Here is a 12,881-nt window from a genome sequence, read left to right as displayed (position 1 = left end):
GAACGTCCCCCGCTGTCTTGTGGGGTTCGCCCGGCGGCGGGGTACGCGGGGTGAGCCACGGCCGCGGCGGGCGCAGAGCCGGTCTCTGCTCCGCGCCCCTGCCGCGTCCGCACCGCCACCGTGAGGCCGAGCCGGGGACGGTGCCCCGTGGCGGCGGCGGCTCCGCGCTCCTCTCCGCGCCGCCCCGGCCGCCGCTGCGCCGGGCACGGGCGGGGGGATTTTCTTCGCGTTCCCCCCTCTTTCGCGCTCTCGCTCCTGTTCAGCGGGAGAGCCCGCGGAGCCAGGGAGGGAGCGAGGGAAGGGGTGGAGGTGGCGGGGGGGAGGCCGGAGGGGCGGATCCTGCCTGGGGGCTGATCCCTCCCTCCCCTCGGCCGGGCTCCGTGGCGGCAGCGGCGGCGGCAGCGGCTTCATTCCCCCTCCTCCCCCGGGAGCGGCGGCGGCTGCCGGGCCGGGGCCCCTGCGCGGGCCGGGAGGGGGCACGGCGGTGGCCGCGGAGGCTAGCGCGGGAGGAGGCCGCGCTCCGCTCCCAGGGCCGCGCCGACCTGCTCGACGGCCGGCCCGCCCGCGCCCAGGGGCCCCGAACGGTGGGGCCGGGCCGGCGGCTGAGGTAATGGGGGTGGCAGAGGGGCCGAACGGAGCGGGGGCGGGGGCAGCGGGGCCTACGGGGACCAGGGACTGCGCGCCGGGGTGGGGGGGGGGCAGGGAGAGGGAAGCAGGGGGCTTCCCGAGCGGGGCGGGGGCGGCGCGAAAGCGCTCTCCAGGAGCGAGGGCGGCGGCGGGGAAGGAGAAGGCGGGTGAGGGGGGAGCTGAAAAGCGAGGACCCCCTCCCGTAGCCGCCATCTTGTTTCCCTCCCCCCCCCCCGGCCCTGGCTGGCGAGCCGCCGAGCCCCGCCCCCGCCATGCTCTCCAATTGGTCAGGCCGGAAGAAGGTTCCGCCCCCCGAACGGCCCTTGGCCCCCTGGTTTCTGCTGACCGGCAGGTGAGGCGACCAATGGGCGCTCGCCTCTCTGCCCCGCTGGTTCGCTGGCGCTAGCTTTCTCTGTCTGAGGGTCGGACTGCGCGTCAGTCTGTCTCTGGCGCGCTCGCCCCCCTCCCCTTGGGGGAGGAGATGTTATTTCCCTCCTTTCTCCTCGGAAGGGTCAAGATTTTTCTGGAAGAGGTGCCCCTTTAAAGGGGCAGGAGCCTTGGCTGGGGTTCTCCCTTGTCTCATGAGTATCTCGTGGGGGTACAGGGGGTAGGGTCTAATTGCAGAAACTCCTCGTTCTTCGGGGACCTGGGTGGGGTGGGCAAGTGGGGCTTCGGGGGTGCTGAGGAGACCTCTGGGGGTGTTGGGGGGTATTTGGACGCGTGTCTGTGGGAAGGGCTGTGTGGGATGAGACGCTCCCGCCAAAAAACTGGACTGTAAGCTCCTTGCGGGCGAAACTCCTTTTCCTCAGCAGCCGTCCTTCCCTCTCCAGAATTTGCCCCCCGGTGCCTGGAGGCTTGGGGAGGACCCAAGAGAAACCTCTAAGTATTCCTTAGATACTTGCTGCTTGGGTGAGGACTAACCCACGCTGCCAAGGAGGTGGTAGCTGGTAGGGAGGAAGAACATACAGCGCTTTAACAAAGGAGGGTCCACACCCTCCAAACTCTTTCAGGATTTCAGGTTAGTACCGAGGTAGGGTTTCACACTCCTGCGAGGTTCTCCCTGCCCGCGAAGGCGTGGGGGCAGTGAGGCGGGTCTGTTGGCCTGGGCTGCCCCCAGGGACTTGGCATTTGCCAGGCATGTAGTGGCCAAGGGTCTCTGGAACCTGGACAGAATTGCCGTGATGATTCTGTTGCCTTTTGTTCCCAATGGGTCGTGTGCCTGCCCGCCACTGTTCCTCAGCCAAGTCGGTGTTTGTTTGTGTGTTTCAGTCACACTTGGGGATTGGAAGGCCTTTTAAACAAGGGTGGTGATAATTCTCTGTTGACCAAGAGCAACGCTTAAGAGGTAGAGTTTTTCATTTTACTGGTGGAGCGTGGAGGCACAGAGAGATTAAGTGACTTTCTCCAGGTCACGCAGGACCAAGGTTGGAACCTAGATCGCCCCAGAGCCTCTTTTTGAACCAGACCACGGCATCTCTGTGGTGGTCTTACTTCCCAGGGAGGTGAATTCAACCCGTCGGGAGACCTGGGTTTGAACTGTAGCTTTATCACTCACTACCTCTGGGTTGAGTGACATCTTGTTGAGCTTCTGTTTCTTCATCTGTAAAATGGAGACGATAATATCTATCCTACCTCCCAAGCTAGTTGAGAGAAATAATTAAAAGTAAAAGGGATTGGGGTGCCTGGCTGGCTCAGTTGGTGGAGCATGTGACTCTTGATCACAGAGTCGTAAGTTCGAGCCCCATGTTGAGGGTAGAAATTACTTCAAAAATTAAAAAAAAAAAAAAAAAGGGAAAAGGATTTGTAGTTTGCAAAAGTGTGCTAAATTATCATCATCATCTTTGCTTTTATAGATAAAGGTGGTAGATCCTGCAACCAAGGTGACAGACTCTTTTTCTCTTTGAAATCCTCTCACTGTTGTTTCCTTTCCAAGTCTCTGCCCACACTTGGAGCCCCGTATCTCCAAATGTCTTTCCCAGTAGTGATGGCCTCAGTAACTGCTGCCGTAGCTCCTTATGAGCTTGTCATGATTCCCTTTATCCAGAGCATGATATGGGAAACTTAAGGGCTTTCTCCTTGTTGCACAGGGGCAAACTAAATGTAAGGATTTGGGGAGAGAGGGACTTCTGAGGTAAGAGAATGCATTGAGAGTTTACCTCAGATATTGCCCCAATCATCTTGGCCTTGGGTCCAATGAGGGTCTCAGATAGGCCACTTAAAACTTCAGTGCCACTTGTGGACTACTCCCAGAGCTTCCAGTGTTTCCGCTTAGAAATGTATTAGCCAGTGCATCCTCAAAGCTGCCTTTTCCAGAGACAGCCCTTTATACTGTAGTTTGAAGTCTTTAGACTGTACATAGTAGACATTTCAGGTGCCTTCACCTCTTCACTCCTGGGTGTGGTTAGGGGATAGGGCTTCTGATCATTGTAAGATGGGTTGGGAGAGGGCTTTAGACCTGTGAGCTTTTGATCCTCTGGTGGGGCCACTGTTCATGTACACAGCTTAAAAGTGGATGCTCTTTTTGTTTTCTTCTTTTCTGAACCCTTAACCACCCCATCCTTTTCCATAGGTAGGTATCCCACAGCCTTATGTAGGACATCATTAGAATTTTAGATCTCTCCCTGTGTTGTTTTGTAATGATCTGTAATGATCATTTGTAATGATTTGCTTTTCTTTTTTTAAAGTTTTTTTTTAACATTTATTTATTTTTGAGAGACAGACAAATCATGAGTGGGAGAGGGGCAGAGAGAGAGAGGGAGACACAGAATTCGAAGCAGGCTCTGGGCTCTGAGCTGTCAGCACAGAGCCTGACACGGGGCTCGAACCCACGAACTGTGAGATCATGACCTGAGCCGAAGTCGGATGTGTAACCAGCTGAGCCACCCAGGCGCCCCAAGATCTGTTTACTTTTCTGTCCTTTCAATTAGATGGAGCACCTAGAGGCAGGGACCATGCAGGTTTGATTTCTCCTTTCATTCAACTAATATTTATTGAGTGCTTATTAAGGAGCCAGGTATCATTCCAGGTGCTGGGAATACAGCGGTGAACAAAATAGACAAAAATCTTCCCCTCATGGAGCTTGCATTCTAATGGAAGGAAGCAAACATTTATGATAAATAGGCATATTACATAGCATGATAAAAAATGGTGAGTGTCATAGTGAAAAATAAAGCAAAATGAAAGATTGCTGATGGGGGAAGGAGATTTGCAGTTTAAGACAGAATGGTCAGAGAGGGTCTCATTGAGAAGCAGTGTTTGTGAAAAAAGTTGAAGCGAAGGAGCAAGCTGTGTGGATGATGTCTGAGGGGCAGGATGTTCAGGCAGAGGGAACAGACAGTCTTCGTGGTGGCCATTCGATCAGATGGAAGGGTGAATGAGTGCATGCCTGAACATTCACCTCAGTTTCCTGGTTTCTCCTTAGGCCTGTCCCCTTGGTTCCCAGGTGCCATGAGGAAGCCGCGCCGGAAGTCGCGGCAGAATGCCGAGGGTCGGCGCTCCCCATCTCCCTACAGTCTGAAGTGCTCACCTACTCGGGAGACCCTGACCTATGCTCAGGCCCAAAGGATTGTCGAGGTGGACATCGATGGACGCCTGCATCGAATCAGCATCTATGATCCACTCAAGATCATCACAGAGGATGAGCTGACTGCCCAGGATATCACCGAATGCAATAGTAACAAGGAGAACAGTGAGCAGCCTCAGTTTCCTGGCAAGTCCAAAAAACCCTCCTCCAAGGGCAAGAAGAAGGAGTCCTGTTCCAAGCATGCATCCGGCACTTCCTTCCACCTCCCGCAACCCAGCTTTCGCATGGTGGACTCAGGCAGCCAGCCAGAAGCACCCCCACTGCCTGCTGCCTACTACCGCTACATCGAGAAGCCACCTGAAGACCTGGATGCGGAGGTAGAATACGACATGGATGAGGAGGACCTTGCCTGGCTGGACATGGTGAATGAGAAGCGGCGAGTAGATGGGCACAGTTTGGTGTCAGCAGATACTTTTGAGTTGCTGGTAGACCGGCTTGAGAAGGAGTCATACTTGGAGAGTCGCAGCAGTGGGGCCCAGCAGTCACTCATTGATGAAGACGCCTTTTGCTGTGTGTGCCTGGATGACGAATGCCACAACAGCAATGTCATTCTCTTCTGTGATATCTGCAACCTGGCTGTACACCAGGAGTGCTACGGTGTCCCCTACATCCCTGAGGGCCAGTGGCTATGCCGCTGCTGCCTACAGTCTCCCTCCCGACCTGTGGACTGCGTCCTCTGCCCCAATAAGGGCGGCGCCTTCAAACAGACCAGTGATGGGCACTGGGCCCACGTGGTGTGTGCCATCTGGATCCCTGAAGTCTGCTTCGCTAACACCGTGTTCCTGGAGCCCATTGAGGGCATTGACAACATCCCACCTGCCCGCTGGAAACTAACCTGTTATATCTGCAAGCAGAAGGGGCTGGGTGCAGCCATCCAGTGCCATAAGGTGAACTGCTACACAGCCTTCCATGTGACATGTGCACAGCGGGCTGGGCTCTTCATGAAGATTGAGCCCATGCGTGAGACCAGCCTCAATGGCACCATCTTCACAGTACGCAAGACCGCCTACTGTGAGGCCCACTCGCCGCCAGGTGCTGCCACTGCTAGGAGGAAGGGTGACTCCCCTGGAAGCCTCAGTGAGGCTGGGGATGAGGAAGGCCTGAAGGAGGGCTGTGGAGAGGAGGAAGAGAAGGAAGAGGTAGAAGAAGAGGAGGAAGATGAAGGCCAAGGCGGGGTAGGTGGCCCCCTCAAGGGAGTGCCCAAGAAGAACAAGATGACTTTGAAGCAGAAAATCAAGAAGGAGCCAGAGGAAATGGGCCGAGATACACCCTCCACTGTCCCCATGGTCACTGTCCCACAGATCCCCTCATATAGGTAAGCTTGGTCAGGAGGTCTCCACATGGACCGATGGTTTCTGGTTGGGCTCGTGCTGGCCCTGAGCCAGGACCTCCTTCCCCAAGCATGGTTGGTGAACATTTGTTCTCTTCTGTGCCCTCAAATTTAGACTTCTCCTTTGGTCCCTGGTCTGGTTTGTGGTTTTGATTGTGCCCTGACAGCAGTGTGTTTCCTTGGCTTCAAGGTGAGACAAAATTAAGTTGCTTAGAAACCCAGGTGAAGGATGTCTAAGGCAGCATTTTTCAACAGGTGCACAAGTGGCATTTTGGATGGGATGATTGTTTATCATTAGGACTGTCCCATACATTTCTTGATGTTTAGCATCCCTGATCTGTAAGTGCCATTTGTATCCACTCCCTCATTGCCTGGTCTTTGTGACAATCTCCTATGTTTCCAAAAACCCCTGGGGGGATAGAACTGAGAACCACTGTTTTAAGGGGTCAGTATGGGTGCCTGCTATCTAAAAGGCTCTATTCTGAGAATGATGGAGACTTTTTGTGAAGGGGTGGTGGTGTGGGGAGGATATGCTATTTCTCTTCTTGAGAAGCTTTAGATTTAGGGGGAAAAGGATCACTCAGCTCAACTGTATGTCTAAGGCACCTTGGCCCCTAGTGAGTCTGTAGAGACATCATTGTATCTATTTTAAACCATTAGAGAAGTAGCTGTTAGAGGGCAGAAAAGCCAGAGACAGGAAAGATTTTTCATTGGAAGGTCATCTCAAGGGTGATATTCTTTGCAAAGTATACAGTGTTAGAGTAGGAAGGAATCTTGAAGATTATTTAATCTAATGTAGTCCTTGCACCTTCTCCCACACCCCCAGATGAAGAAACTGCGGCAACAGGAGGTAAAGTTGTTCACTCCTTTATTCATTCAACGAGATGTTTATTGAGCACTTACTATATGCCAAGTCCTGTTCAAAGGGCTGGAACCAGGTGGAAAGCAACAGAACCTGACCACGAGCTGGAACTCATGATGCCTCCAGGCTCTGTTCCTGCTGTTTGTCTCTCTTGTTGAAAAGGATAGGGAGAAAAGAGTGCTAGAGGGTAGTGGGGAATGAGTTGTGTAAGGAACGGGCAAACAGACTTGTCAGTCTGGGAAGGAGACATAAGAGCGGAGCAGAGCAGGAGGGAGAGGCTCTTGTGAGCCATGACTGGAGTTAGAATTCAGTCAACTGGAAATGCCTTCTAGTCACAGAGCTGTTGTAGGCTACCCTCTTCCCTGATGTTGACTGGAGTTCACACTTAGTAACATCTGTAGGGTGGCGGTGCCCTGGGACTAGACTTTTTGGTTGTCATATCTGCTCTTATAGATGTGTCTTGCAGAGGCCTTAGCATGCTGGCTAAGAAACCAGACAGACCTGCTTTTGAATCTTGCTCCTGTCACTAACTACCCATGTGAACTTTGGCAAGTTATTTCTTCAAGTCTTATTTATTTGTTAATGAACCTGATAGAGTTGTTGTGAGAAATAAATGAGATGATATAAGTAAAGCACTTAGCACAGTGCCTGGTAAATAGTAAGTGCTCAATAAATGGTGGCTGCTGCTGCTGCTGCTATTTTATTATTATTCTTTTTTCTACCTGCACAAATGCTGTTGGGACCCTCCATAGCCAAGAGGTTGTAGAGGGAGGGGGCTGCCTGCATCTGGGCAGGTGTGCTTGGCATGGGCATTGGTGGGGAATCTGTTCTTTGGGGAAAGGCCTAGGTCTTGGTTTTTTAAGCTTGGCTTTGGGACAGGAATGTCTGACCTTGGATAGGCACAAGGCCTAGGTGATCAATGTCCAGCCCAACATGCCCACCCTTGTTAGGTTTTACTTTCTTGTTTAGCCACACTTAACCTTCCTTTCAGTGCAGCGAGATGAGGAAGTGGGGGAAACATAGCAGGGGCACTGAGGCCTTGCTTACTGTGTGAATAACCAATTTTAGGACACAGGATGGTGTAGCAGAGGGATCATTGATTCAAATCCCATCCAGGGCCACCATTGTTTATTTATTATTTATTTATTTATTTATTTTTAATGTTTGTTTATTTTTGAGAGACTGAGCGTGAGTGGAGGAGGGGCAGAAAGAGAAGGAGACACAGAATCTTAAGCAGGCTCCAGGCTGTCAGCACAGAGCCCAATGCGGGGCTTGAGCCCACAAATTGCAAGATCATGACCTGAGCCAGAGTCAGACCCTTAACCGCCTGAGCCACCCAGGCGCACTGCGCCACCATATTTTTAACTGCATTAGTGACTTTGATAGTTTATTCAGCCTCTCTTCCTAAGCTGCCTTTCCATCTTTTGTTACCATGAGAATAATGTTACCCACTTCGCAACAGGACTGTTAACATAAAGATTATAGGTTTATTAATTCCTTTCCCTTTCACTTACCCCTCCATCGTCCCCACGTATTATTGGCTTAAATCCTTACTTTAAGATTTCTCTATTGGGTTAGTTTAGCCAGCTAAGTTTTCAGATTCTCCATCCTCTTATCCAGTTTGTTTTTTTTTTTTCATTTGGTTCAAAATTAGACATTTTTAGGCTGCTGAGATCTTTAATTAAAAACCAGGGGTCAGACAACTCCAAGGTGTTGCATTTGAGCTCAGAAAGCAGTAGCCTGGTGTAGTTCTACTAGTTTTCCTTCCAGCTTGGCTATTGACTAGTCCCTGGTCTGGGGAGACCCTCAGCCACAGGGTGGCTGGAAATAGTGACCACATTGCCTATAGCTTACTCGAGTTCCTGCCTTCTTTTGCTGCTTTTATCAAGAGAAGTGTAGGGGTATGGGGCACAGGCCTGTTTCTTAGGATTGTAGGAAACAGGGTTCCTGGGAGAGGGTTCTTTTGGAGAATCAGGACTGCAAGGTAGGAAGTAGAAAATCAGGCGATATATCTCACGCTGAATCTGAGCTGCTTAACTTTGCTGTCTTTTTTAAGCCTTTCTCTGAGGTTAGGCATTTGACCACTTTATCCTATATTCTTTTATATATAAGGTTCAGAAATGAACCAGGGTCTGAATAGGAAGCTATAATCAGGGCTGCCCACTGACCTTGTCTTTCACTTCCCTGTGCCTCCACTCAAGGTTGAACAAGATCTGTAGTGGTCTCTCCTTTCAGAGGAAAAACCAATTCATACAGCGGCTTCACAACTACTGGCTATTGAAGCGGCAGGCACGGAACGGTGTCCCCCTCATCCGGCGCCTGCATTCCCACCTGCAGTCCCAAAGAAACGCCGAGCAGGTAGGTGAAGTGATTGAAGATGATGGAGGAGGTGGAGGGTGAAGGAGAAGAAATGATGGTTGGGGTAACCCCTCCCTGAGCCCTCTGCAGAGCCTTTACCTGTAGGCGGTCACCCCTCCAGGAGGCATAGCCTAGGAATGACCTCCAACACTGTAGAGTCTTTGGGACCAGACAGCAGCTCCTTCTGGATGGGAGAGGCTTGACTTTGAAGCATATTCTAGGGGAGAATGGAGAATAAGCCCAACTTTCCATTATGTGGGGAAAACCTTGCAGACATGGCAGAAAGGAAGGAATGGGCTGAATGAGAGCCAGGTGGCCATGTTGCATGAATTAGGACAAGGAGCACTTTCCTTAACACACTATACTGACATCTGCCAAAAATGTTTCATAGAAAACACACAAATGTGCCATCTCAGTTGTAGCACACAGCCTGGCCAATTGTGGCATTTTAGCCACGGAGTTGCTGCATGTTTACTGTTTTCTGAGATGGTGGAAGCCTCGTGAGAGACTCTTTTTTTTTTTTTTTTTTTTTTTTTTTTTTTTTTTTTTACTATTTACTTCTTTTTCCCTCTTCACTTGCTCCATTACTTCTGCCTTTAAATATTTCCACACCACTACCCCAGAGATGAAGCAATCTTTTACGTGACTCTGGTGCCCTCTGGGTTCTATCTGATTTCACTTTTGCCTTTTGTAACTAAAATCCTGAAGTGCAAGTCTGTATCTCGTCCTTCCTTGAAATGGTCCACCGGCTCCCCTGTAGCTTCTAGAACATCAGCCACCTCCTCCCAGCCTAGCAAGCCTTACCTCAGATTCTCATTGTATTGTCCATTGGGCTACATTTGTCACCATGGATCACCTTGTCTTAGAGCTTCTCTGTCACACCCTTTTGCTCCTCCTCCACCCTTTGACTGCAATATTAACATTCCCAGGGACTGTGCTGCCTCCCCATTGGCTTGGAGAGCTGTACACTCTCATAGTTGTAAATAAGTGTGGCAGGTTTCTTTTCTTGTCCTCATCCCTTTTTTCTGCCCTCAGTCCTGGGGCAGAGAAACTATAGATGTTCTTGTAGATGTTGTTTCCTAGAATTCATATATTGGAAACTGAATTCATTATTCTTCTCTTCATAAACGTATTTCCCTAATATTGACATGGAACCTTCTTTCTCCTGACCTCAGACATTTCCCCACCTTAGAGTTACTTTTGATTCTTCCCTCCATAACAAGCCACAGTTAATCATCCCTTATGCTACTTCGGAGGAGTTTATCAGTATATGATCCTTTGTCTCTGTTCTACAGCTCCCCTGCTCACCCATGCCCCCTTAATTTCAGCAGTAGCTTTCTAGTTGGTCTCCCACCTCTGATTCTTTCTTTGCTCTACTACTGATACTGTCTCATTCACATACCATTTTCCATCTTGTCACTTCCATTTCCAGAATATATTCCCCCTCTCCAGGCAGGCCACATCCAGGATCCTTTGCATGGAGTTTGAGCCTTCTTATCAGCTGAATCCTGGATCTTGCTTAACTTTTATGGTTATCCAGCTTTTCTGCTCTGGCCAGGCCATTTTTTTTCACCAGGCAAAAAATCACTAATTCTGCTTCTTCCAACACTTCTTCTGTGTGGTCCCTTTGGTTCCTTACTGCTTTGTTCATCCGTGTCCATCACTACCGTAAACCCCTAGTGAGAGTGCTTTCACCGGAAGCCTTCCCAGACCTAACTCCAACCCACTCAGATCCTTTCTATTTTACATTCTCTTAACATTTTGTATTCAGTTTATCTGTTGAGTTTTTATTATTTGTCTTTATGCTACTGTGCCCTTATGTGTCAAACCCTAGGCCTCTGCCTTCCCCCAACTATACTGTAACCTCTTTTAGGGCAGGAATCATCTTTTTTGGTGCTGGTGGTATTTTAAAATATGGTCAAGTCAGTTAGTACAGGCTGGTAGTAAGAACTTCACTTTGTTTTCTAGCCAAGTCGAAGCTGTAGGGTGAAATTCTTTCCACCTTGAGGTGTCTATTAGTTTTCCTTCTGAAATTCTTTCTATCCCTGAGAGGCACAGCTGCCCCCTGGTGTCCTCAGGGGTAGAGGAAGCAGTCACAGATCTCACTCCAGCAGTGGTTATTGTGGGGCAATGCAAGAAACATTGCTGCAAGGCTGGGGGAGCAGAGGAAGAAGGCATGGGTAGAGAGGGAGGGGTGGAAGGGCTCTCAGGAGTGTGGGTCAGCAAGGGTCAAGGGCTGTCACCTGCCGAGGCCCTGTGAGACTTGAACAGGGAGGGCACTCTGGGTAAAAGGGAGGTCCCCAGCTCCTTCTTCCTTTCCTGTCCTTCTTGCAGAGAGAGCAGGATGAGAAGACCAGTGCAGTGAAGGAAGAGCTGAAATACTGGCAGAAGCTCCGGCATGACTTGGAGCGGGCACGGCTGCTGATTGAGCTGATTCGGAAAAGAGAGAAGCTCAAGCGAGAACAGGTGAGGAAGAGCCCCCAGCTCCAGGGTTCTTGTTCAGAATCTTTTTCTCCCGCTCTCAGTGTGGCATCAGGAGAGCCAGGAGCCTCTGCCTGGTGTCACCTTTCTCGCCTTCCTGCCCTCCAAAGCCTGCCTACTCTGTATTGGTATGGTGCTGCACATGGCTTCTAACTATGGGGATTCAGCTTCTGGTGGCCTCAAGCATAAGCTATTATCATATGCTTGAGCCCATCCCTGGAGTTTCTGACCTAAAAAATCTCAGGAGTCTGGCCTTGAGTATTTTGAAAAGCTTCTCAGCCCATTCTGATGGGCATTGCGGCTGGCCTGAGAGCTTCTGAGAGTTTTCACTTGGCCCTTATGGTCTTGAATCATTCAGATATTCCAACCTCGGGCACCTGGGTGGCTCAGTCGGTTAAGCATCTGACTTCAGCTCAGGTCATAATCTCACGGTTCATGGGTTCGAGCCCCACGTCGGGCTCTGTGCTGACAACTCAGAGTATGGAACCTGCTTCAGATTCTGTATCTCCTATCTGTCTCTGCCCCTCCCCCACTTATGTGCACACACTCTGTCTCTCTCCCTCTCTCCCTCCCCCTCCCCAAAATAAATAAACATTAAAAAAAATTGAAAACAAATTGCCAGCTTTGACTCAAGGAGATTCTAAGCCTCTAAGCATGGGCAACGTTGAGGTAGTAGTGTAACAGAGGGGTTAGGAATATGAACTGTGGCACCAGACTACCTGGTTTTATATCTGGTTCTGTCATTCAGTGCTTATGTGACATTGGGTAAATTGCTAAACTCTTTCTACCTCAGTTTCCTTGATTGTAAAATGGGGGTAATAATAGAACCTACACCAGAAGGTTGTGAAAATTAGATGACTTACTATATATAAAGAGCTTAGAACAGTGCCTGGCATGCAGTGGGAGCTATAGAAGTGTCAGCTGTCAGCATCACCATCATCGATAGTCTGTCTCCCTGAAGTGTCTACTGCAGCACTCTGCACAGGGCAGAGAGTAAATACTATTAATTGAATCAGTGACAAGCCAAAACCATTCTCTCCAGTCTAGGAATAGCAGCTGTTCCTTGCATGCTTCAGAGGCCTGGGTTAAAGATGTTCCTTTCTCTCTTTCTCCAAATCCTACTTCACTATTCAGCCCCAGCACGAGCCCTTCTCTCTGTAGACCTGTAGTCTGAGTTTCCATCTGTGAGACTGGGCAGCTCTTGCCATACATAGTGTGTGTGGGTGGCACAGAGGACATCTCAGGACCTTCTCTGTGGATTCAGACTGTGCCATCCCAGTCTTGGTCGCACAGCTGAGCTTTTCTTCTTGCCTCTGGTTCAGAGAGATAAAAGGGGAAAGGAAGCAGTCAGGCCCATTTTGATGTCACTAAGAAGAAGAAACATTTCATAATCTAATCTGTGGCTTCCCAACCTTTTAGCATTAGGGCATACATAGCAAATAACATTTGTGCAATGTACTTCTGTCACTGTACATATGTGAGGCTTCTGGCTGCCTGAGGAGGTGAGCCTAGAGGCCTTAGTTATCCCAAGATGGCCTCAAGGCCAATGGGATCAATAGCTTAGCATACTAAGTGGGAATGCTGGCCCGAGTCACATTTTAAATCATCAGTGTGCTCTTTGGACTAAGACAAAGCTAGGT

General features: G+C 50.1%; 1 protein-coding gene across 1 annotated transcript in view; it reads left to right on the top strand.

The window, feature by feature from the left end:
- Positions 1-321: 321 nt before the first annotated feature.
- The window catches only part of BRPF3 (bromodomain and PHD finger containing 3), a 34,147-nt gene continuing 21,587 nt past the window's right edge, over positions 322-12,881 (top strand). The window contains exons 1-4 of the mRNA XM_049653379.1: positions 322-607; positions 4,049-5,525; positions 8,604-8,760; positions 11,095-11,226. Of these exons, the coding sequence (XP_049509336.1) occupies positions 4,075-5,525; positions 8,604-8,760; positions 11,095-11,226 (1,740 nt within the window). The 5' untranslated portion in view covers positions 322-607; positions 4,049-4,074. The remainder of the gene's footprint in view (positions 608-4,048; positions 5,526-8,603; positions 8,761-11,094; positions 11,227-12,881) is intronic.

This window comes from Panthera uncia (assembly GCF_023721935.1).
Source record: "Panthera uncia isolate 11264 chromosome B2 unlocalized genomic scaffold, Puncia_PCG_1.0 HiC_scaffold_24, whole genome shotgun sequence".
NCBI classification, from domain to species: domain Eukaryota; kingdom Metazoa; phylum Chordata; class Mammalia; order Carnivora; family Felidae; genus Panthera; species Panthera uncia.
This window is presented reverse-complemented; position numbering and strand designations above follow the sequence as displayed.